Source organism: Stigmatopora nigra, chromosome 9 (assembly GCF_051989575.1).
Source record: "Stigmatopora nigra isolate UIUO_SnigA chromosome 9, RoL_Snig_1.1, whole genome shotgun sequence".
NCBI lineage: Eukaryota > Metazoa > Chordata > Actinopteri > Syngnathiformes > Syngnathidae > Stigmatopora > Stigmatopora nigra.
Window position 1 is genome coordinate 13,341,071 of NC_135516.1, and position 25,096 is coordinate 13,366,166.

At 38.2% G+C, this 25,096-nt stretch overlaps 4 protein-coding genes across 6 annotated transcripts in view; 1 reads left to right on the top strand and 3 right to left on the bottom strand.

Moving 5' to 3' along the window:
• LOC144201840 (RNA-binding Raly-like protein) overlaps positions 1 to 8,838 on the bottom strand; it is a 34,834-nt gene extending 25,996 nt beyond the window's left edge. Inside the window, exons 1-4 of one of the 3 annotated variants that reach the window (XM_077724631.1) lie at positions 8,757 to 8,838; positions 8,503 to 8,658; positions 1,004 to 1,130; positions 841 to 916 (exon numbers count right to left, since the gene is read on the bottom strand). The gene's annotated coding sequence lies outside the window, so the exon portion shown is untranslated. Of the gene's footprint in view, positions 1 to 792; positions 917 to 1,003; positions 1,131 to 8,502; positions 8,659 to 8,756 lie in introns of all 3 variants that reach the window. The other 2 variants (XM_077724633.1, XM_077724632.1) reach the window with 2 other exon arrangements.
• Positions 898 to 7,749, top strand: LOC144201842 (uncharacterized). The gene is made up of 2 exons (XM_077724637.1): positions 898 to 1,213; positions 7,331 to 7,749. The coding sequence occupies exons 1-2, from the start codon at positions 1,092 to 1,094 to the stop codon at positions 7,515 to 7,517; spliced, it is 309 nt and encodes a 102-aa protein (XP_077580763.1). The 5' UTR covers positions 898 to 1,091; the 3' UTR covers positions 7,518 to 7,749.
• A 2,297-nt stretch (positions 8,839 to 11,135) lies between the features above and the next one.
• Positions 11,136 to 18,477, bottom strand: and2 (actinodin2). The gene is made up of 8 exons (XM_077723560.1): positions 18,445 to 18,477; positions 17,523 to 17,718; positions 15,107 to 15,247; positions 14,973 to 15,050; positions 13,965 to 14,015; positions 13,315 to 13,478; positions 12,353 to 13,219; positions 11,136 to 11,519 (listed from the first exon to the last, which is right to left on the bottom strand). The coding sequence occupies exons 1-8, from the start codon at positions 18,475 to 18,477 to the stop codon at positions 11,136 to 11,138; spliced, it is 1,914 nt and encodes a 637-aa protein (XP_077579686.1).
• Positions 18,478 to 19,795: 1,318 nt separating this feature from the next.
• Positions 19,796 to 22,456, bottom strand: LOC144201841 (apolipoprotein D-like). Its single transcript, XM_077724636.1, has 5 exons — positions 22,365 to 22,456; positions 21,641 to 21,775; positions 20,917 to 21,038; positions 20,595 to 20,680; positions 19,796 to 20,291 (listed from the first exon to the last, which is right to left on the bottom strand). Exons 2-5 carry the CDS (start codon positions 21,752 to 21,754, stop codon positions 20,035 to 20,037), a joined length of 579 nt encoding a protein of 192 aa, XP_077580762.1. The 5' UTR covers positions 21,755 to 21,775; positions 22,365 to 22,456; the 3' UTR covers positions 19,796 to 20,034.
• Positions 22,457 to 25,096: the final 2,640 nt, after the last annotated feature.

A 25,096-nucleotide genomic window follows, 5' to 3' on the forward strand; every position in this document is an offset into this window, starting at 1 on the left:
ATTGCTATTGACTTCCAGGTATGAAGCACTCACTTACTACACAGTCACCTCTAGAGCCAGCCATTGATGATGTTTTGGATTTTTTTGTATAAAATCTTGCAGTGGGGGAGGAGCTATATGATGGAAGATGTTGTAAACTAAGATGGCATCTGCATATTTAACAGTATTGAGTATTCAGTTCAGGCAATTGTGTTTTTTTAAATATCCGACAGTGGTGGTTTATCGGTTTTTGGTTTTCTGTTTTTTTTCCATATATAAGGCGCACTGGATTATAAGGCGCACTGTCTATTTTGGAGAAAATTTCAGACTTTTAAGTGCGCCTTATAGTCGTGAAAATACGGTACATATATACAAACATACATGTACATTAATATATACACATACATATACATGCACATGTATATATATATACACATACATGAACATGTATATATATATATACACATACATGTACATCTGTATATATATATATATATACACACACATACATACATATACATGTACATCTGTATATATATACACATACATACATATATATGTATGTATATATACATACATATACGTGCACATATACATTCCCCCAGAAACAACCCATTGTAGTGAAGCCGTGATAATTTATGGATTACTGCATAGCGTGTCAGCAAGCAATGTACCCCGACAGTCAAGCTGTCAGCGAGATACAGTGAGATCTACAGAATCTTGAATTACAACAAATACAAAAGTCAGGTCACGGTCAGTATCCTACCAGAATGCGGTTTATTATTTATTTTCTTAGAGGCGGATCCAGCTCACCTGCGCCTGGCAGAATGATGACAAGATCTAACCTTTTAATGCGCTTACATGTTGACATTTGTGAGATCGCTGACATTCCTCAGAGAAAATAAGAGCCGTGACATTCTTGGGAGCCGCCGCCGAGCTGCCGTCATTTGTCAGATAAAGCGCCATCAACGACTTAATTAGATTAGCGGCGGCGCTTGGGCTGCCCTGCCTGTCAAATACGCACCTGGGCCTTGCCTTTTCATTTTTTTTTTCATTTTTTTGCCCGATGACAAAACGTTGCGCTGGTCGTCCCCGTGTGAGCGGAATACACGATGGGTCGCCTATCTTCCGCCGGCGACTTTCCGCGGCACCTGGCAAAGACAATGGATGACAGAATTGATCACAGCTCTGCGGATTACAGACAACCGAGCAGTCAAAACAAGCTCTATGAAAGGTAGCTTTTGATTTTTTTTCGCACTGCACTGGCCTTAAAATAAGACATAACGTATAGTAGGCTGTCACAAAATGCTTTGTTTATTGAAACAATAAAAAAAACTGGCATTTTTGGACATAAAAATGAAGGAATTGTGTTTTCTAGTACATTCTTTACAACATATCTAATTTTTTAAGTGATTTGCTCCAACCGCTGTAAAACCTGAGAAGTGCCGTGACCGGATGTTTGGTCGCCCAGACATTTGGTCGCCCGGACATTTGGTCGCCCGGACATTTGGTCGCCCGGACGTTTGGTCGCCCGGACGTTTGGTCGCCCGGACGTTTTGTCGCCCGGACATTTCGTCGCCCCGGACGTTTGGTCGCCCGGATGTTTGGTCACCTGGGGGGGATGTAATTTTGAGAGCTGGTTTCAACAGTAACTCTGTCATGTTGTAAAACGTCTGGCGACCAAACGTCCGGGCGACCAAACGTCCGGGCGACCAAACGTCCGGGCGACCAAACGTCCGGGCGACCAAACGTCCGGGCGACCAAACGTCTGGGCGACCAAACATCCGAGTACCTAGAAGTGCAACGTAAACTGAATTTAAGCTTCTTGTGTAGACCATATTCTATGACATTTTCTTACTTCCTGCGGGCCAATAAAAACTGAGCTGTCGAATAAACAACCCTGTTGTAGAAGATTTAAAAAAAAATCTAAAACATTCCCCCCAAAAACATATTTTGATCTCTTTCTATTCTATGCCATTCAAATCACAGTTGGAATTCCCTGTACTGCCCCAAATATATTAATTCCGACATCGATTCACCCTTCAACCGCTATTTAAACCAATCATAGTCCTCTACAACAACTAGCATATGGTTGGTTAGATACTTTAAAGCAGCAGCCATAAGTAGTGGGTAAACAAGAATACATGAATAAATGATAACCATTTGGCTACAAGGCTATTTTCAACCGTGTACATTACGATGCTACAATTAGACTCTCTCTCTCTTTCTCTCGCCCTTTCACGCTGAGTTGAAAGATTGACTCGGCCCATTTCTCACCATTTGCCATCGCCCCGGGGTCAATGTTTGGTCAGCAGTCCTGCACACCTTCTTCCATAATTCAAAGAGCCAAGCGGCAGCCCGGGACTCGTTTGTCACACAGCGCCAAATAGCGAGGCCACCCTTGGGCTCCCACCTTCCAACATGTCACCCAGACAAGCTCTCACAGCTCCTCATCATCATCTTCCAACCCCGACGGGTATTGAAGCTAAATGTACTGAAATCTATACGAAACCCACCTGAGGATTAGTAGCGCCACCTATTCCCGTGAATCTTTTGCTCAATTGCCAACTATAGTAATCCCTTGAATATTGTGGTTAATGTAGATAAGATATGGTTAGATACTTTATAACAACAACAAAAGGATATTCAATCAAAGCTTAATTGTGGTACATGTTTGAAGTGTCCGGGATCAATGTATCACTTATGCAGCAAAAAGACAACCACCTGCAGCTGCCTCAAGATTGGCTGCCTTCACAATGTCATAGGTTAGGTGTGTCAAACCTTGGTTTGTGGGCCACATTAATGCCATAACTCCATCTCACCATGTTAAAAAGTGAACTTACTTGCCGCCATTGACGCCATTAGATGTCCAATTACTTTTGAATGAACTCGGAATTCCGGACAACGAGATCGGGATGGGATCATACATCTATTTTTCGGGTTGGTTGGCGGCCGCTTTAACGTCAACTTGATTTCACGTGGGCCGGACCATTTTGGATATAATATTTAGATTAGATTTTTTAATAAATGGATTAAAATAACTGGATTAAAATCCCTGAAAATTCAGTTTTTGATAGATCTAAAACAATTTTTATTTTAGCTATTGTAAAATAAATTTCTAGATTTTACAAAATGATTTTTGAACTAAAAACACAGAAAAAATGGATTAAAAAATTACAATTATTGATTTAAAAGGGGAAAATCAGGAATATTAATATACATCTATACTCTTCATTTTAATTTAATCCTAAAACAGAAAGTCAGCACTTATGATTGACTTTCCCGGACCACACAAAATGATGCAGCGGGCCAAATTTGGCCCCCGGGCCGCCACTTGGACACATCTAAATCATCATTTTGAATAATATAAAACATTTTGAGCCCTCAAAATGATCAGCAGTCCGAGAGTCAAACGTAGAACTTAATCCAGCGACTTTCAGCGATAAGAAAAGCCACAGTGTCAAGTCAGAGTGTTCCTTAAAGCCAGATAAGCTCAAGACCTTTACAAGTAAAAAGATCTTTCGAATGTAAAATGGATCAAGTGCCGCATGTATTATTGAGCCGCGCACTGGCGTCAACGTGGGAACGTGCTTAGCGAGCAGCTAGCAACGCCACCATTAGTATGTACGTGGTCGTCGATGCCTGCTCGCATCACAGCCGTCCCGCTGTGAGTAAAGCTAAACACATGCGTGCACTTTACGGGGGTCATCCCAAAAGAACACGGACGCCATTACGGTTCTTTTTTACACAAACGCGTTAGACTAAAGTCAGATTGCTCCTGTTGTCCTTTTTTCGTACTTGACCTTCAGGAAATGTGGCTTGAATTGCAAAAATATGCGTTTGTAGTCAATGGATTTGTGTCCCGCGAAACCCAAGTATGCGTTGGTGGGCTTTTTTTTTCTCCATTTAAAAGTCAACAATGGAATCACCTTGAAAGACTAATTGTGTACTGGGGAAAAGTATTATTGACACTCAGAAGATTGAATGGCAGTGACAATAAACTCACTATGGGAATATAAAATCATTTTTTATTTATTTGCAAATAATACAAATGTTACCTAACCCGATGTAATTGAATTGAATGCTTTTATAGTCATTTATATATACGCATATACACATGTACACACATGTACACAGATGTACACACATGTACACACATGTACACGGATGTACACGGATGTACACGGATGTACACACATGTACACGGATGTACACGGATGTACACACATGTACACACATGTACACACATGTACACAGATGTACACACATGTACACACATGTACACGCATGTACACGCATGTACACGCATGTACACACATGTACACACATGTACACAGATGTACACAGATGTACACAGATGTACACAGATGTACACAGATGTACACAGATGTACACAGATGTACACACATGTACACACATGTACACACATGTACACACATGTACACACATATACACACATTCATATATACATGTATATACATGTATACACAACATGTACACAGATGTACACAGATGTACACACATGTACACACATGTACACACATGTACACACATGTACACACATGTACACACATGTACACACATGTACACACATGTACACACATGTACACCCATGTACACCCATGTACACCCATGTACACACATGTACACACATGTACACACATGTACACACATGTACACACATATACACACATGTACACACATGTACACAAATGTACACACATATACATGTATACACATATATACACACATTTATACACACATTTACTTATATATATATACATATATACAAATATATACTTTTATTTACACATAAAAAATATATATTTTGTATTTATCGAATCACTTGCGCAATAATACTTTTTTGTAATTACAAATTGGAAATTCTGTATTTATTTTTTTTGTCCAAAAAATACATTTGTGGAGCCGTTAATGTCAAACCGAAGCGTCATTTTCCAGACGATATTAATGAAATATCCGAGATTTGCCAATTTTTGCGCTCTTCAATGCTACTTTTATTCCACATTAGACACCAGAGACAAAGTCAGAAAAGCAACAAAAAAAAAAAAAATCTTTTCTATTATAAATGCAAACCCTAAGGCAGATGCTCAGAGTGATAGCAACGCCGCCTTCAAAAAATGCCAGGATAAAAAAAAGTACGCTCTAAGAAGCGTGTCATTTTTTATCAAGCTTATTAAAGATTCCATTTGATTTATTTGGACTTAGATTTTTTTGTGTTGTCCACTGATTATCTACCTCGTCTAAGTGCAAAAAAGAAAAGAAATAACTGCTACCCTGGAGACAGTTAGATTTCAAACTTGATCAGCAACCCGTTTTTTATTTTTTGTTTCTTTGAAACGGTGCGCATTTTGATGTATGAGTTATAAATAATTTCACAGGCAAGAAACAATCCTTTCTGGGCCAATCACTCCAATAAACTATGTTTTTTTTTGTTGCACTCTAGTGTCATTAGTATTAGAATGTGAAAAGCCTTTGTTTGTGATGCGCAATGAATGAATAAAATATCTGAAGCTTTCAGAAGAAGTGACATTTGTGGGCGTTGGAATGAAAAATATTGAAAAGAGGAGAAAAGAAAATGTTTTTACTGTTTTAAATAAGTGACCTGTCATGGAATTTGCATTATTTTTGTGATTTATTGCTTAAATTGGAGGGAAAATGCTGTTTTTGGGAGAGAATTGAGCCAAAATGGCGGCCGAACGGAGGAATTTTGGTTTTAATTTTGAAGTTGTATATGTTTTTTTTAATTTACATTGTTTTAAATGATATGTTTTTGCGAAAATATCAGTACAAACTTGTTTTGCATGTGAATGAATATATAATAAGAAATAATATAATTCAGCACTAATAAATGTGACTTTTTAAAAACTTTTTAAGGAAAAAAACATCCTTGTTGAGAAAATTATTGTAAAAAATTGTTTGTGAAGGATTTTTTTATATAACAATGATGACAATGCATTCATATGTCTGCAAATGCTGAAAATTAGGCATAACTCTTAACTTGTGTAAATATATTTTTCCATTAAACTGATAAATGTTGGGTGAGGATTGTAAAATATTGATTTTTCTTTTCTTGGGTGGCTGCTCATCCACTTTGGGTAGATTTGTAGTGTTTAAAATCTTTAAAAGGACCCTGCTAGCGCTTGCCCAGTAAATGTCGGCCTTAGCTGGGAATGAGTTAAAGCCTTCAAATCAGGTGCTAAATTTTTTAGCTTATTTCCCCAAAGAAAAAGAACACACATTTTTACTAATACGGCTCACTAATCCTCCAAACGACAATAGTTTGCTCCTTTTTGGGGATAAAATACTACATTAACGGATAAAGTTTTATATCTATTTTTTTAAATGCAGCTATTGCTAGCATAACAAGGCATTAGCACCACATCTTTAGCAATTTTAATCTTTCTTAACTCAATCATCAAACCTTTAAAACTTCAAGGAATAATAAATGTATTTTTTATTATCCATAAAATATTGCTATGCTAATGATAGCTTATGAAAAACTTTTGTCTTGGTGCACGCAATGCGATAATGTGGCTAGCTAAGTGTCAAATTGTACGTCACATTTGTGATATGAAACAATGACAAGCTAGCTAGCTAGCTAGCTAGCTAATTATTAAAAAGATACATTGTTCTCATGCACGCATTTTGAGTGGAACTACGGGTCAAATTATTAATAGTTTATTGATAGTTTAGTATATCACATTTGTCAAATTTTGACAAGCTAGCTAGCTAGCTCATCAACGGTAAAACACGTAATTTGACAATTTGGATTGAATTACTTGTCAAATTAGTAAATGACACATGAATTTTTAGTACATCACATTTGGCATGCACAATTATGACCGGCTATCTAGCTAGCCTAGCTAGCAAAAACAGATTAAGGTTGAACTACAGGTCAAATTGTTCAACTAGACAGCAAATTTCAGTACGTCAACATAGATTAGCAGCTAATCGTCAACCAAAACTCGATAAAAAACCAAAAAAAATCTTATTATTACCAACCAATGCGTGTAATCAATCAGTCCTTCAGTTGCCACATCTACTATCGACCCAAGTTCCTACAGAAAACCACCAATGTCAACATCACGCCAAAATCAACTTAACAGAAACCTCCGTCAAGGACGTCGTCCTCACAAGAGACAATATCCTTCCCCTCCCAAGTTCAAATTTTACACATTGCACAAATTCATCGTCTCGCCGTCCGTCTTAAAACATAACCGCCATGTGCTTTTAAACACAGCCACTCCCGTAAACTCCTCCCACTAATAACGATTAACAGTCTCCAAGTGCTGCACGCACTCCATCATTTTTTATGCCATTGTCATTCTAGAAACATTGGCCCCGACTCGTTTGGTACAACGATAGAGAAGCTGGCAGAGGATCTAGGGGGGGTTCCCGAGGGACTTGGGGGGGGGCTGCTTGTCTCAGCACGGACCAGCGCTTTTGCTGACTGTGCCGAGGCGAGGCCTCCACGCCGCAGGAATATCATTATGGTACAGTATATAAGTACAAGCTAGTGCTAAACTGCATTCAAGCAATGGCAATGAAGGTGGTGGGGTTATGGCAATTAGCTAATCGTCATTAGAATGCATAGAAGTGCAGCTGAGTCACTGAAATTGTTATTGATATTTTTACCTCTGCTGCTGTTTGGGGAAGAGAATTACAAATTGAGCCAAAATGGCGGTCTGTGATTTAGAATGGGATTTTTCATTACTATTTGAAAAAGTAATGATGTTTTGCATTTTTTTTTGTTTTCATTATGAAATTGTATTTGGTTTTTTTTAATTTAGCGTGGCTTTAACCACATTTTAAGTACACAATCTTTGTGTTTTGGTTGTTGCTGGTAAATAAACAAATATACATAATTATGGTTTTGTTCAAATTGAAACTGGGTGGCTTTTTTTTTAGTCTTAAGAGTCACAGAAGTACAGAAATTAGATTTTATGTGGCTAATATGCAAAAAAATAATATGGAAACTGCTAATAAATTTTTAATAATACTACTTCTACTAATACTACTACATACTACCAATTGATTAGCAACAGTGTAACAATGTTGTCAAAAGAATTCTTCAAAAGACTTTTTGTAGTTTAAAAGTGGAAAAATGACCCCAAAAAGTAGACATATTCATGTATTTTTACTCTTAAATTCGTTGTATAAAAAGTCAAAGCTACTCAAAATTCAAGGAATACCATTCAAAAAATATTAATTGTTTATGACCCTATCTGTCAAAAACGTTCCCCATGACAGCTATAACAGTCATCTATCTACTTATTTAATTACATATAACTATATAATTTTGTTTTATTAGAATTTTGTGACTCTTATTTTGCGACCCATTTTTTGCCTAAACGGCCATCGTTGATTTAAATAGTTTTTAAATTGTAATTAAACAAGTATAATGAGTTAAAACTTCATCACAACATGTCAAAATACAACAACAAACAAATAGACAAATAAATAATTTATAAATAATAATAATATAATTATGTGTCCCGTTACCTTACGTGTAGGAAGAGTTCATTTTTCTAGGGTCTTTTGCTCCTGAACGTCATCAACCATCGACGTTATTTTGGTCCTCTCGGGGGTAAGTGACTTTTATTTTTGTCATTTTTCTTCCTTTGCAGTGATTGTTTAAGGATCCTTGTTGACTTCTCCCTGTAGAATAAGAGTTTGTAAAATATAGATGTTATTTTTTATGGTAAAAACAACTTTACATGAGTCGTGTAATAATAGAACACTCTGGAAAGACAGACCATTTTGACACAGGTGGACACAATTGGCGATGACATGAGGAAAGGAAGTTCTCGGGAATGAGGAGGATATAACGCCTTCAAAATAAATCAACTATAACACCACTACAGGACAACACTACAGGACACTTTGTTTAATTCTTTTGTTGTTAAAGGACATCAAAAAGGTTCCGTGAACCGTAAAATATAAAACAAGAACATATTTAATGTTTTCTATTACTTTGACAACTCGAAGAATCTTTCAGAGGAAGTAAAAATAACTACTAATGTAGTTACATTAACTGTGCACATCCCTTTAATAACTGATTACTAATAACTCAATTTCACGCCAAATGATGTGTCATAGACAAAAATATATAATCAAAAGGGTCGCAGAGGGTGCTGGAGCCTATCCCAGCAAACTATAGATACCCTGAATTCAAGGAAATGTACAATTATCCATAGCTAAAGGCAATTTAAAGTGATCAATTAGTTTAGCATACATATTTTTGAGATGTGGAAGTAAACAAGATCGATCTGGGATCGAACCAACGGCCCCAAAATTACGAGGCAGAAATGCTAAACACACTACCAACGCGCCACGAGACGAAAAATAAAATGAAGTCATATCATGGCCAATATTTATCGCGCCCAGCAAAAAAATGAAACTATGATTACCAAGCACGGGCCTCCACTCCAATTTAGGACTGGTCGTTGTGGTGTTTAAATCGTCTTTATATCTTCCACAACATAATGTTTCCAATCTGCCGCAATTATTCTTCACGCAGGCGTGAAATTGATCCCAAACATTGACTTTTTTTTTTCATCTCCTTATCCGCCTCGCCACCACGCGGTTTGATCTCCACTCCCCCGAGACAACCTTCGATGAAATTTAATTACATGGAGGGGCTTTAAAGGCGTAAATCTTTCTATAAAGTGGATTGAAACATGCAGACGGAGGTCATTAAATCAATGACCATTTTTATCACAATGATTGGGGAAACAGAGCTTTTATTGATGAGGGTGATGATTAAGCAGACATATTGACATATATCATCAGTTATTTCCTCTTTTAAGACCTTTGGGTGGTTGAAATGTATCGGTTGTGTCATCAGCGCCACCCAGTGTGTGTGTGTGTGTGTGTGTGTGTGTGTAGTTGCATTTTGTTACCATGGTCTTGTAAGTGCTCCTTTATCTGCATCCTGATGAATAATATGTATTATATAAGTAAAGGGTGTCAAATTTGACTTAAATCCTCAAACATTCATTCATTCATTACCCTCACAAGGGTGGCAGGGGGTGCTGGAGCCTGCTGACTTAAGGCATAAGTCGGGGAGACGCCCTAAATTGTTGGCCAGCCAATCACATGGCAGAAGGAAATGGATAACCAATCATAGGTCGGGGCAATTTAGAGTATCCAATCAGCCTACCATGCATTTTTTTTTTATTTTGGAGGAAATCGGAGTACCCGGAGAAAACCCACGCAGGCCTGGGGAGAAGACACAAACTCCACACAAGTTGATTGACTTAGATTCAAACTTAGGAGGCATGTTTTTGGAATTTTGGAGGAAAGCGGAGTACCCGGAGAAAACCCACACCGGCCTGGGAGAACATACAAACTCCACACAGGTGGACTGACCTGGATTCGAACTCATGATGCATGTTTTTGGAATTTTGGAAGAAATCGGAGTACCTGTACAAAACCCACGCAGGCCTTGTGGTGAATACGCAAAGTTTTTGGAATGTGGGAGGAAACTGGAATACCCGGATAAAACCCACACCTGCCTGGGAGAACACACAAACTCCACACAGGTGGACTGACCCAGGATGCATGTTTTTGGAATTTTGGAAGAAACTGGAGTACCCGGAGAAAACCCACACAGGCCTAGGGAAAACACAAAGTCCACACAGGTGGACTGACCTGGATTCGAACCCAGGATCCCAGAACTATGAGGCCGACACGCTAAAAACCCCATTTTGAACATTGGATCATTTCCTGAATTTAGTAAATCAATGGAGCAGTTTAGCTTGAATCTTTTATTAGAAGCCTGATCAAAACGGAATAAAACAAGTGTCCGGCGTTGAAAACATTAAATACGCTTTGAATTACTCTGCAAGGGAATGTACAATGCTAATGCTACCTGCTGAATACAAACATCTATCGCAAGATTGGGCAAACTTTTGGGCCCTCGGGGGCCACATTGACTTTAAAAATGTGACAGATGGGCGGGGTCAGCACAAGATACGATACATATAAAAAACTGCATCCGTTAACAGTACATATGAAACATAAATCTGACCTAGACAGCCAATGGGCTCTTTTCCCCAGACTTAAACCCAATTTTCACGACATTTGACGATCCAAACTCACATTTTTCGACGTTTTCCGATTATTTTGTCTCTCTACTTGGGCTTGCTCACCACGCCACGGAGGAAGTCAAAATACCCGTAACTGGATTTAACCGGCTTCTTTGCTTCTTTGGCGAGTTGCGCCGCCATCGCCGCCGCCGCATCGGTTGCGTCGCCTCGGCGTAGGCGACAGTTGTAGTCGAGTTCCGGGTCGCAGTCCGGGTCGGGGAAGATGATGTCACCCTCGCCGGTTCCCCGGGCTCGGACCGCGGGGGGTGCCGTGAACTTGCCGCAGGTGGGGTCGAAGGGGTGGCAGCGGGGTTCGGGCGCGGTCTTGGTTTTTGGTTGAGGCTCCGTCGGGGTACACTCTTTGTCGTAGTGCACGTAGCAATCGTGGCCTTCCTTGGTCTTGCCGCGGATGCCCAGCTTGTGGCGGACCTGGTTGATTGATGTGTGGATTTTGTTAAAAACAGACAGCATAATGTCACAAAAAATGCTAAATAGCATTGGGGGATTGTTTGGGTATTGTGGGTTTTTGTAGGAATTTGAGGGTGGGTGAATGTGGCCTGAATTTTCTGTTTTGGTGTTTTAATTTCTATGTTTTTGCCATTTTGTGAATGATTTGAGGTAGATTGTTGATTTTGGCTAAAGCTAATGTCAACATCATTTTTTGTTGTTTTTAGAGATGGCTTATTACCTTTGAAACTTATTATATTTCTTTAAAAATGTCCTGGTGCACAGCTAAATTAAGATAACGCTGTCAAGATTTCATGAGTAGCGTATTGGCCCGAATATAAGACGATCCTGATTCTAAGACGATCAAAAGTATTTAAAAAAAGACTTTTTAAACACCAAATTGAATTTTTATAGAGAAAAAATGACAGTACATGTGAAACAAATGTTGCTAACAATAAATTCGAGAATTAAAAATCATCTTAATTTGCCTTATTCAAATCATGCAAAAACTGTCTATCACATCTGAACATTTAAATATGTAAACTAATATGCAATGTTTTTAAAATGTTCTAAACTAACCAATCCATTGTGATAAAACAATAAAATAGCAATAACTGCTTTAACCATCAACGTGTTCAACCTATCTAGCACCATCTAGCTTTGTGAATGGGTATATAATGTCTCGACCCCGAATGTAAGACGACCAACATTTTCCAGTCTTATTTCAATGCAAAATATCTTATATTCGGGCCAATGTAGTGGTAAAAGCACGGGTTATACTAGTCAAATCATATTTGGGGATGTCAAATTCAGACCTGGTGCTCTGGGAGCTGGGGTTTGCGCAGGGCCGCGGCCACCGTCAGGATGCAGAACGGATCTTCGCGGGGGTCGCAGGTCAAGGGAGCGGCCATGTGGGCGGGCTGGCCTTTAGGGGCGTACTCCACCACTGGTTTGGTGAGACCAGACAGCTTGGTGGCGGTCAGCGGGTTGCATCCGGCATCGAACAACGGGTTACAGTGCTGGGGTGCCGAGTCGGCGGCCGGTCCGGCGGGGGGTGCGCAAAGGGGGTCCAAGGCTGGGTCGCAGCTTGGGCTTAGGAGGTGGTAGTACCCGGAGGGGGCTTTTTGCGCTAATATTGGCTTGCAGTAAGGGTCTTTGGGGTTGCACTTGAGGGCGGCGTAGGAAGGGGCGGGGCCCGAGGCGGGGCGGTAGCCGTATGCTGCCCTCAAGTGGTACTGGAGGCACTCTACGTCCTCGTGGTTGCAGATACGAAGTAGCTCGGATTTTTGCTCGTGGCTAAGGAAGGGCTCCAGGACGGGGGCGTAATAGTAATAACCCGTGGGGCTCTTTTGGGGAATGGGCAAAATGGGGGTGAGAACAGGGGCGGGTGCCTTGGCGGGGGCCGACTCGGGGGCGGCGACTTTGGGGGTCATCGGGAAGAGGCAGTAAGGGTCCAGGTAAGGGTTGCACATCCGGACTGGGGCGGATTTGATGGGGGCGGGCATGGCCGAGGTGGCCTTGGGCTTGCTGGTGGACTCGGAGATGCATTCGGGGTCGTCGGAGTCGGCGCAGGCTTTGTACACTCCGCTCAGGTGATTGAGGTAGTGGTTGAAGGTGGGGCCCTCCTCGGATCGGTGCTTGTTTTGGAGGTAGGCCAGGTAGAGGCGGTCCAAGTCCTCAACCTGGGAAAAGGGGGGACAATGTTTTGGAATGGAAATTGTTTTGGTTGTTTTTATGGGGGCGGGGCTAAATCTTGTCCAATAGTAAATAGACTAACCCCCTCCTGGTTGTGACTCTCCATAAAGTACTTGTACCAGCCCCAGAAGTCGGGGAGGCGTTGGAACTGGGGCACCGGCACCACCGGCGCGTTCCTTCTGCGTCGCACCAGTTCCTTCAGGTTGGCCACCACTTCAGCCTTCACATCGCCAGTCACTGCACCAACTGGAGACAGACAAACAATGGCATGAAGAAATATATAAATATATAAAAAATAAATAAATAAATAGATATAAATAGATATAAATAAATATATAAATAGATATATATATATATAAATAAAAAATCTAGATAAATATATAAATATATATATATATAAATAAAAATATAAATTAATATATACAAATACAAATAAAAATATGAATGAATATATAAATATATATAAATAAACAAAAAATTATATATATAAATAAACAAATATATAAATAAATATATAAATACACATATAAATATATAAATAAATATAAAAATAAATATATGTAAATAAATATATAAATATATATAAATAAAAATATATAATAAATATATAGATATAAATAAATAACCATGTTCCTGAAATATAAATATATAAATAGATGAATAAATGAGCGTGTTGCTGAAACTATTGCCACCGGCCGAATTTCCATTTCAAAACAATTGGACACCTCTCACCCACGACATCCTCCTGCTTTTGCGGCTCCAAAGGCGCGGCCCCGAGGAAATCTACAATAGACAAACGGCACTGGCATTAGCGACTGACAAAAACCAGATGTTGCGCTTTCACTCCACGCGCTGGAAAAAATGCTGAGCCGCCCAAAAGGGTGCAAAAGGGAGTCCCCGGAGGGGGCGGAACGCGGCAGGTGCCCGAACTGTGGCGCCTTGGCACCAGCTCCGCCTCCTCCTTTTAACTAGCGTCTGTGGATTTATATAATTACCGGGGGCCACCGACACTTGTAAAACTACAAAGTCGGGGTCCTCACTCAAACTAATTATCCATACGCTGTAAAATGTTTTTTTAGAAAATCAAAACTACATGCTAGTGTAGTTCTTTTTTTAAGGTTCAGCACTACTGTATATTCTGGACTATAAGTCGCACCAGCTAAAAGATGCAAAATTAAGAAGTCTACAGGACCTGCCATTTTAGACCCTTTTTTTTAAACAAAAAACATATTAAAAGATAAAATAAGGAATTATTTAATGTTTTGGCTTTAAAAAACTTAAAAAATAAACACTTTTTGAAACTTTAAAAGATATTTATGGGTTTTTTTCTGCTCTTTTTCTAAATAAAAAAATATTTATAAAATCCCCAAATTTTTCAAAATAAATAAATACAACAGAAATTATTTAACTTTTTTGGTGGTTTTTAATAGAAATAAAAAAATCCCCTTTTTTTAAAGAACGACCAAGAATTATTGAATATTTTCCCCTTTTGATGCAAAAAATAAATAAATACATAATCAAAAATACAGGAAAATATTTGCTATTGACACCTTCAAAATAAGATTCTGAAAAAATATATCATTCATAAATAATCTAAGAACTGTAAAAAAAAGATAAATAGTTGACAAACAAATCTTAAAAATTACTTAAATTTCTCCTGCCAAAAATGCAAAGAAAGCCCCCCAAAGAACACCAAATATTTGAATGAAATAAATTTCAAAATAAAACAAACAAGCTCACCTGGTAAAAAAACAAAAACCAGAAGAAATCCGGCCCAGATCAGCGAGTGCGTCGCCATATTTTCAATCCAACGTCTTCCTGCGTTTGAATCAAAAATGTTCACAACGCCAAACTTTTTGAACAAAAAACGTTACCTTCAGTGGTCCTTAAGCGATCTCGGTTTTTCGCCAAAGTCGGGCCCGAGTTCTGTGGCCCCCAACACCTTTCCTCCCGCCCTGTATAGGCCAAGCAGACCAAGACGTCGGTTTTAAGGGGGCCCCCTAGATCATTAAAAACTAGAACAACAACGCCAAAGGGTTTCTGTCCAGAGCCACGGGATTGGTCGCCGACTCCACCAATGGGAGCCCTGTCATTAGCTATCCTGGGGGACCCGTTAACGATGTATTTTGAACGTTAGCATGATGGGCTTATTGAACAGCTGTTAGCTATTAAGTCCACCTGGAAGTTAGGGGGAGGAGCTATGTCAAAAAAACGACAGAGGCCGCGAAAAGGGTGCTTAAGCCAAGTCAGAATTCAGTCGAGATTGATAATTGGTGGACCTAATACGTTTCCCTGAGGGACGCCAATTGGGGAGGGGGATTTTGGGGTACATATTTGGTATTTTGTTGGATTTTTTTGACGAATTTGAAGTTTTTTGTCAATTTTTTGGCTGTTTTGTCAGAATTTTGCCACCATTTTTCCTATGTTTGTGTTAATCATAGTTGTGGTCTTGTCAGTTTTTAATGGTTCAGATTTATCAATCAAAAAAGCCTCGATTATGACTCAAAGCATTATTAACAGCTATTTTGGTGACTTTGCGTTTTAATGGTTACTTTTTGTGGCCGGAATATATTTTGGTTTTGCTTCATTGCGACCTATCAAAAAAAAAGTTGAGTACTCTAGTCCCTAAAATTAGTAAAAATTGCATAGATACAAAGTACAAAGTAGCACAACATGAAAAACGTGGGTCAACTTCATCTTTCATATTAAAATTCAAATGAAGATTATAGATATACTTTTGTGGTAATAATACTTTGCATTTTTTTGTTTATCGCGGCCATGTCTGGTCTACATGAACCGCGATATTCGAGGGATTACTTTAATTATAAGTATATATATATATATATATATATATATATATATATATATATATATATATATATATATATATATATATATATATATATATATATATATATATATATATATATATATATATATATATATATATATATTTATTTATCTTTTTTTTACCAAATTTTTAGCGCCTCACAGTTCTAGTATCGAGGGTTCAATCCCTGGTGGGTTCCAGCCTTTCTTTTTTTGAGTTTGTGTGCTCTCCCTGTGCTTGTGTGGGTTTTCTCTGGGTACTCCAGTTTCCATCTACATCCCGATTGGCTGGTTTTCATTGTGTGGAAGACAATGTTTGCCCTAATTTTTGTCCATAGTTGAAACGAATTCAGTTGAAAAAGCCCCCCCCCCCCCTCGCCCCACCCCGTTAAGAAATAATACAAGGTCCACATTATTATGAGGTTAATGATTCTCCTTGAAAAGTTTGCATAATGCCAAACCGACAAACGCTAATGAAGCTAAATCATGCTGTGGCGGTGGCGACGTGGAAAGTTGAGCCATTAGTCCAAGCCCACCATGTTGAGGAATGCCACGTCGCCCGGATTTGAACCCCCACCTCCTACGGTTTACTGTATACTGAGCTTAGTTTGCCATTTATTCAATGTATATTAAAAACTACTTTAAATGATCTCAACTCATTTTCAGAACCACTTTATCCTCATTAGGCTCGCGGAGGGTGTTGGAGCCTACCCCAGCTGACACCCTGAATTGGTCGCCAACCAATCGCAGGTCACGGCGAAATAAAAAAACAATTACTCATAGCTAGATGCAATTTAAAGTGATCAGTTAGCTTAGCATGCATGTCTTTGGAATGTGGGAGGAAACTGGAGTACCCAGAGAAAACCCACACAAGCCAGGGAGAATATGGAAATTCCACACAGCATGGTGCCAGGAACCCGGGATCGAACCCTTGCCCTAGAGGGCTCTTAAAAAAATAAATAAGAAATACATTTGGTGGCTGGAAAGGCTATAAAAGAGCTTCATGCTGCTTATATGTGGGAAGCTTCTGAAAACAGAGGCTTGTAAACGCAACCGTTGGTGCCTTGCTAACCACACGTAGCACCGAATTTCCTGTCATTTTTTGACAACCCAAAATGTGTCTTTTGTTTTTTTTAGATTAGATTAGATCAAATAACTTTATTCATCCCGTATTCAGGAAATTTCATTGTCACAGTAGTAAGAGGGTGAGAATACAGACACAGAAAAAGACATTTTAGACATAAATATATAGGTAATAAATAAGTTAATAAATAAATAAATACTTAAATACATGTATAAATTGATGAATAAATACAAAAATAATAGATACATAAATAAATAAAAAAGATACATCAATAAAAAGTCAGTTTGTGTTTTTTAGCCCCGCCTCTTGCATTGATTTTGAAATCCAGCCCAATCCTGATGACTCATTTAGGATTGGTGTTTAAACTCTTGTAGTACTTTCATTGACAGCCAGGTGCGTCTGATGGGCTTTGATATCTTTAATGTCAAATTCTGGATGGCGCAAAGATAGCACTTGTGGTGTCACGGTTAGCATCTTTTTGGAGGGTATGATTAGCATCCAGGTGTTGCTCGTTATGATTAGCATCCAGGTGTTGCTCGTTATCGGCGAAAAGAATTCCGCAACGTCTGCACGCTGAAGTTTGAAAAGCAAAATGATGACAAAAAGAAAATTGTATGTTATTAAAGGCAAAATGGCAGCTCTTGCTAGCAAGAATTTTCTGAATGGAGGCCTAGAAATTTGGACTAGAATTGCTCCTTAAATTATTAAGTATTACAATACTTGCTTTGGGTGGAAGATACTATCATTTGAAGTGAATTGGACGACTATCATTGTCAATAACGAGCAATAGCAATGACTTCGTTTTGACTGCAGGGGGCGACAGAATGAATATCACTGATAAAATCATATGTGGGAGTGGCTTCCGCTTTGCGAGTTTCACCGCAGATTTTCACATTTTTATGAATTTACAAAAAAAATTAATTAACTAAAAAAAAAAATCCTCCAAAAACGAATCACAATATAATGAAACCGCGATATTTGAGGGATTACTGTACTCACAAAATTCTAGTAAAAAAAAAAAAGCTTTTAATTCTTCGTGTACTGAAGTGTGTCTTGTATTATGAAGTGATGACTACTGGATAAGGGCAAAATATACATTTTAATATGATTCATAGGTTCAAAATAATCACTTTAGCGTGTCGCCCCATGTTGAGTTAGTGGACTATTTCATGTTTGTTAGCGTGTTATTTTTTGCCACGCTCGTATTTGTTGGGAAGACCACACACACACACACACACACACACACACACACACACACACACACACACACACACACACACACACACACACACACATTACCAATGCAATGGCTTCTATTAGAGCGGCAGACATTTTAAGCATCTAACTTACGTATTTTGCTTGTCAGGCTGACATACTTGTTGGCATTTTAACATTTACGACTCGCCCGGCCGGAATTTATGTTAAACCGCCAGACGCCGAGTCTCCGCTACCTTGCTGAAAGCTTCCATTTGGTCTCCAAACATGCTTTTTCATGTCTAGACTCCATTTTGAAAAAGTCCCAATTGGTATTTGCCGATAAAACGACAATGTTGTGAGTTGCATGTCATCTGATCAATCACATGTGAATGTGTGATTTAATATTCATTATATTTTCCTCACAAGGGTCGCAGGGGGTGCTGGAGATGATTGACAAAAGTGACCCTTGTGAGGATAAGCAGTTCAGAAAATGAATGGAAAAAAGTGGTTATGTTAACTTTAACACTAGATGAGAAGAGTTAGGATTAATGGGAAAGGGGGCTTCGGGAAGTAAAGTAGGTGCCCCAACATGTGCCTGCAGGCTTCAAGCTAGCACAGCAGGACATCGTCTTTGTGGTCCTAGCAACACATTCCACGCATCTACTTCCTCCTTTGAGACACTCTTTAAACCTACAAGTGTGATTTACGTCCTCAGGCGGACACATCAAACCACACCAAGCTAATTGCATTTTTTTTTTATATCAAAAAATGACTGAAATATCTCAAAAAGTATTCATATATACCAGGGTATCTCAACAAATGGGTGTATTTGACAGTTTGAAAATGTTAGGAATGAACATTTTTCATATGGTGTCCAAATTTGTGATAAAAACAGGACTTTTTTGAGCGACTGTTAAATCTGTTGAGGAAGTTAGGTGAGAATTAGCATTAGCTTGGAGGGAAATGCTAATATCTAAAGCTTTATGTATACTTTCTGAGTATTTAATCATTTACAGAACTGCATGTTACGAATGATTTGTAACAAGAGATGAATGACGCTGCTTTCATGGGGGCGGCCATTTTGGAAAGGCCAGATGACCTTTGTTGTTGTGATAATAAAAATGAAAGCTATTTTTTTGATGTAATTTCTGCTTTTAATTTGATTTTTTTTTTAAATTAGGGCCCAGACACTCGTCAGTATCTCAAAACTCGTAACATTATTATTTTTGTTAAAAAACAAGCTTCACGCTGTTGCTTAAAAAACACTGAAGAGACTCACATGAATTGAATTTTAAAAGTTTTATTTGATTTAAATGCCAGCTTTTTGCCTAGTTGATATTATAAGCATGGGACAAGTTATTTTGACAGTTTTTCCCATATTTAATACATTTTTGGATCCTTTCAAATTGTGTACGCCATATAAAAACTTTTAAATACTTTTTTAAATATTTTTTTGTAAAACAGATCTAATTTCGGCCATTTTGGCTCTAATCCGGATCATCTTGGTCGCCAGGTAGCAATATTGTTATGCTATTAGCATGATATATCAATCATTTCTGCCTTTTCACTATATAGATATAACTTGTCAGTAAGCAATGTAAAGGTATATTTTTTCTGTATCAAAGCAGTCGTATAATAGCATTCTTTTATATTTGTGTTCTTGTTTTTAGAGCGTCATGATCAAGAATGTTATTATAACTGGTTAACACTCCACGGGGCCTCTTTGTCGCAGCCCTGCTGGTTGGTGTCGATCATGCGCGTCACGTCAATGTTATTGTTGGCAAACGTCTGCATGGCGTTTTCGACGGTAGCACGCGGTAAGGTACGCGTTCGGCTCAGAATCCAAGCGAAATCAAAGTGGAAAAGACGTAGGATGTCCGTGCACGAGTACACCAGGGCCGTGTTCACGTAGTCGGTGGAAACGATCCAGTAGGGGGCGAATGGTAGCACTGAAAACAGATTCACACAACATTTTCAGAGTTCTGAGGTTAAGGGTTCAATCCTAAGCCCCCAAAACTTTCCCCATGGGGTTTGAATGTTCTTTCTGTGTATCTATGGGTTTCTCCCATGAGAACATGCATGCTAAGCTAAATGCTAATTGCTAAAATTGTCCATATTCTTAAATTTGATTGGTTGTTGTTCTCCTTTTGCTCTGGGATTGGTTGGAAACTATATAAAGCCATCCCCTGCTTTATTCCCATTGGCTCCGGCACCCCCGCGACCCTCCTGAAGACGAATGAAGGAAACCTTACCGTAAGAGTAGCTTATTCCGAGTTTGGCGGGGTGCTTCATATCCTCAATGACGCCAGTTCCTTCGATTTTCTTCAGTTGGCCTTTCCTGTCAATTTTTTGGTCTATTATTCTTATTTTGGGGAAATGGATTCCAAATACCGTATTTGCACCACTATAAGGCGCACTTAAAAGTCTTAAATTTTCTCCAAAATAGACAGTGTGCCTTATAATACAGTCCGCCTTATATATGAAAAAAAATGTCATTCATTGAGGGTGCGCCTTATAATGTGGTGCGCCTTATAGTTGTGAAAATACGGTAATTGTCCTTTTTTGTGCACTCACAGGACTTCCGAGCTGACCACTCGGATGGATTTATCCGTCCGAAAGGTGAAATTAGTCTGGATGCATCGGCCCTTCTCAAATTGTGTCGGCAGTCTGGCAATCTCAAACCAACTTCCCATGAACTGCAAAGAGAAGTACGTATCAGCATTTATATTTATTCTGGATTCAGGCATATGCAATACATTTATTCCAAGATCCCAAAAAAGGGAAAATGAACATATTTACTTACATAGGGTGCACTTAAATGTTTAAAATTTTCTCCAAAATGGACGTGGTGTCTAATAGGTATGCACTAAATGTCTGGATACATTGCTTGCTGACACACTATATTTATAGAGTGAAAAGGCGGATGTTTGAAAGGGAAATATGTGGCGTATATTTTGCTTAAAGTATGATAATATTAGCATTTCTAGGGCTACCAGTGACCCGAATTAGAGCCAAAATGGCCGACACCAGATCATTTCTTACAACGAAATGTACTTAAAAATAATGTACAAAAGTGGTTATATTGCATACACAATACGAAATGAACCAAAAATGTATAAAATATGGCAAAAATGTATAATATGACCGGTTTTGTTATGTTGACAAGCATGAAATCAAATACAGTTTGTTCTTTTGAAATTATTGGAAACTAATTTGCTCCAACCCGCAACTCATTACAGCAAAATATGTGTAGTATATCAATAAGAACAGTTCTTAGTTTTTTAAAGCGTAAAATGACCTGTTTGAGGTTGAAGGCTTCTTGGACATCTGGTTCTGGACACGGACCCCAATGAGGGACTTGACCCCTGACAAGCGACGCAAACAATGCTAACAGAGCCAAAAACAGCTTCATGGTGAGCTTTGTTTCTTATACCTGAAAACGTTAAGAAATGGAAACATCAATAAGACAAAACAAATCAATTCCTTCAACTTTAATCCTCGTGTTTTAGATATTTTTGGCTTTTGTATTTACGTTTCCAGATGCTAACAATCCATTACATTCACTCAATAGCATGTCTTTGGCTAACAAGAAGAAATAGCCATGTTGACAATTAACTGGAATAATAAAGTCCATATTTTAATGTTCACGGATATTTTAAATGCAATTTTTCTTTGGTCAAAACGGCTCAATTAACCTAGCATGCATGTTTTTTGGGGGGGATGTAGGAGGAATCTAGAGTACCCGGAGAAAACCTGGGCAATCTCTGATGAAAAAAAGTCAGGAACATATTTAATCTTATTAAATATGTTCAACAACATAAATATGTTGAAAATATGTTCAACAATCTTAACATAAACAACCAATACCTCGTAGCTAGGGGTAATTTACAGCGCTAAATTAGCTTAACATGCATGTTTTGGGGATGTGGGTTGAAACCGGAGTACCCGGAGAAATCCCAGGCAACCTCGGAGAGAAAATAAGATGTTTTTGTCAAAAATCCCAATATAGACTGAGTTCTTACCTCCAAGATGTTCGGGCAGCAATGTTGGAAGGCGCTAGATTTGTTGTACCATGTTTTTCTGCGTCCTCAATGGTGCTATTGTCCTAAAGTCATCACTTTATTCCAGACTTCAAGTCCGCTATTAGCAAATTGAAGTCATGGGGAACGTAGAGGGCGGGGCATGTTACAAAACAACAGTTTTGAACTGAATTGGATGAATGCTATACAAACAAACACATGGATAATCAATATATAGTAATGATGAATGATTATGGAGTATAAGTACCGTATTTTCACGACTATAATGCGCACTTAAAAGTCTTAAATTTTCTCCAAAATAAACAGTGCGCCTTATAATCCAGTGCGCCTTATATATGGAAAAAACAGAAAAGGAAAAACCACCACTGTCGGATATTAAAAAAACACAAACGCCTGAACTGAATACTCAATACTGTTAAATATGCAGATCAGGCCATCTTAGTTTACAAAATCTTCCATCATATAGCTCCTCCCCCACTGCAAGATTTTATACAAAAAAATCCAAAACATCAACAATAGCTGGCTCTAGAGGTGACTGTGTAGTGAGTACTTCATACCTGGAAGTCAATAGCATTTACCGTATTTTCACCACTATAAGGCGCACTTAAAAGTCTTAAATTTTCTCCAAAATAGACAGTGCGCCTTATAATACAGTGCACCTTATATATGGAAAAAATGTCATTAATTGAGAGTGCGCCTTATAATGCGGTGCGCCTTATAGTCATGAAAATACGGTAGTAGTAGTAATAAGTCTTGATTAGCTCCTAGATGCAGAATTTCAGTTGAGTCTGGTGGTCTTAGGAAGAAACTGTCCTTGAGTCTGTTTGTCTTGGCTGTTATGGCTCTGTAGCGCCTTCTAGAGGGCAGCAGTTTTATTTGTATCTTAAACAAGATAAAGATAAAAAAATACCATTGTTCCAACCAAATATTTCCATTGGCTTACACCTAAACACCTTAACTGACTCAAATTAGCATGCTAACATGGCTAAATGCTAACCCTGGTCTTAAAAACAACAACAACAAGAGATTACATGACACTATTTAGACAAAACATGATGTTTTTAATGAGTAAAAGTAGCTTTAGCTCGTCCACTATTTTGGTACAAACCGCGTATCATCACACAAGCTCATTAAGTGTAAGAAATTAACCTTTTGTACCGTTTTCTTGCTTTGTTGTGGTGACTACAACAACAAAAACAACAACAACATGTTCTTGATGGCACCACCACTCAGATTGAAAGCTTAATTTTAGGATTATTCAACCTAAACAATCAGCTCAAAGTCAACAAGACCTAAACAAGATTTGATGGAGACGTAAATCTTCCACTTGAGCGGGATTAGGTGGCGGCGTGAAAAACGTCCGGATGGCAGGCAGATTGTTACTGTAATTAGAAGAGGGACAAACAGAAAGAGTATTTTCTTTCTTTGTCAATTTATAGCATGGAGGTTAAACCTGTGGTGATCCCTTCGCCTCACCGTGACTTTATAATGCTTCTTCCCCTTTACAAACAAGATGGACAGAAATCCCTCAGAAAAAGATTACAAGACCCGCAGAGATTCTTAGATGACTGCTTTAGATGTTTTTAAGTCCTCATACTTAATTCCAAAGCCCTTTATTGGGCCTTTTGGCGGGGAAAATGTCGCTCATATTGTAATAGGTTGTCATTCACTAACAAATATGTCGGATTTTTGTGTGAATGGGTAGATATAGTGGTGGTATCTTGAGATATGAGCTGAATTTGTACTGGGATTGAGCTCGTATGTTGAGTTATTTGTAATTTAAATGAATGGTTCTCATAGGAATGAACTAAAAACTAATTAATTGGTTCGTAAACCGTTTGAAAAAACAGCCAAAACAGGATATTGGATTGGGAAAATATTTTTATTTGTTCTAATTCGCCATCTATTAACAAAGTAAGAAATAATTAGTGGTTTAATGGTACTAAAATGTGTTTAATAGTACTAAATTGTGTTTAATAGTAGTAAAATGTGTTTAATAGTAGTAAAATGTGTTTAATAGTACTAAAATGTGTTTAATAGTACTAAAATAAAAGACAGTGGCCATGAAGTTCTTTTGAATATGCTCGTATATCAAAAATTGTCTCGTATCTCAAGATAAATATTTTCCCAAAATTTGACTTCTATCTCAAATTGCTCGTATGTCGGGCTACTCGTGTTGCTCGGACGTTTGGTCGCCGGTCTTTTGGCGACAGAGAGTTTACTGTTGAAACTAGCTCTCAAAATTATATTCATGAGAGAGAGTTTAATATCTAAGTACTGTTTAATATCTAAGTAGTGTTTAATATCTAAGTAGTGTTTAATATCTAAGTACTGTTTAATATCTAAGTACTGTTTAATATCTAAGTACTGTTTAATATCTAAGTACTGTTTAATATCCAAGTACTGTTTAATATCCAAGTATTGTTGAATATCCAAGTACCGTTTAATATCTAAGAGAGAGTTTAATATCTAAGTACTTTTTAAATATAAGTACTGTTTAATATCCAAGTATTGTTGAATATCCAAGTACCGTTTAATATCTAAGTACTGTTTCATATCTAAGTACTTTTTAATATCAAATTACTGTTTAATATCTAAGTACTGTTCAATATCAAAGTACTGTTTAATATCTAAGTACATTTGACCGGCGACCAAACGTCCGGTCACGGCCACTGTTTAAGCATTGTTTTAAGATGGAATGTGGCCAAGAATAA

Bases quoted from the DNA above. Each gene is read 5' to 3' on its own strand.
- LOC144201842 (XM_077724637.1), top strand. From the start codon at position 1,092: ATGGGTCGCCTATCTTCCGCCGGCGACTTTCCGCGGCACCTGGCAAAG. The intron at 1,214-7,330 runs GTAGCTTTTGAT...TTGTCATTCTAG, and splicing joins CAAAACAAGCTCTATGAAAG to AAACATTGGCCCCGACTCGT.
- and2 (XM_077723560.1), bottom strand. From the start codon at position 18,477: ATGTCTGCCGCTCTAATAGAAGCCATTGCATTG. The intron at 13,479-13,964 runs GTGAGAGGTGTC...GTCTGTCTCCAG, and splicing joins AAAGCAGGAGGATGTCGTGG to TTGGTGCAGTGACTGGCGAT. The intron at 13,220-13,314 runs GTTAGTCTATTT...CCCTTTTCCCAG, and splicing joins AGAGTCACAACCAGGAGGGG to GTTGAGGACTTGGACCGCCT.
- LOC144201841 (XM_077724636.1), bottom strand. From the start codon at position 21,754: ATGAAGCTGTTTTTGGCTCTGTTAGCATTGTTTGCGTCGCTTGTCAGG. The intron at 21,039-21,640 runs GTCATTTTACGC...TTCTCTTTGCAG, and splicing joins AAGCCTTCAACCTCAAACAG to TTCATGGGAAGTTGGTTTGA. The intron at 20,292-20,594 runs GTAAGGTTTCCT...ATCTGTTTTCAG, and splicing joins CGGAATAAGCTACTCTTACG to TGCTACCATTCGCCCCCTAC.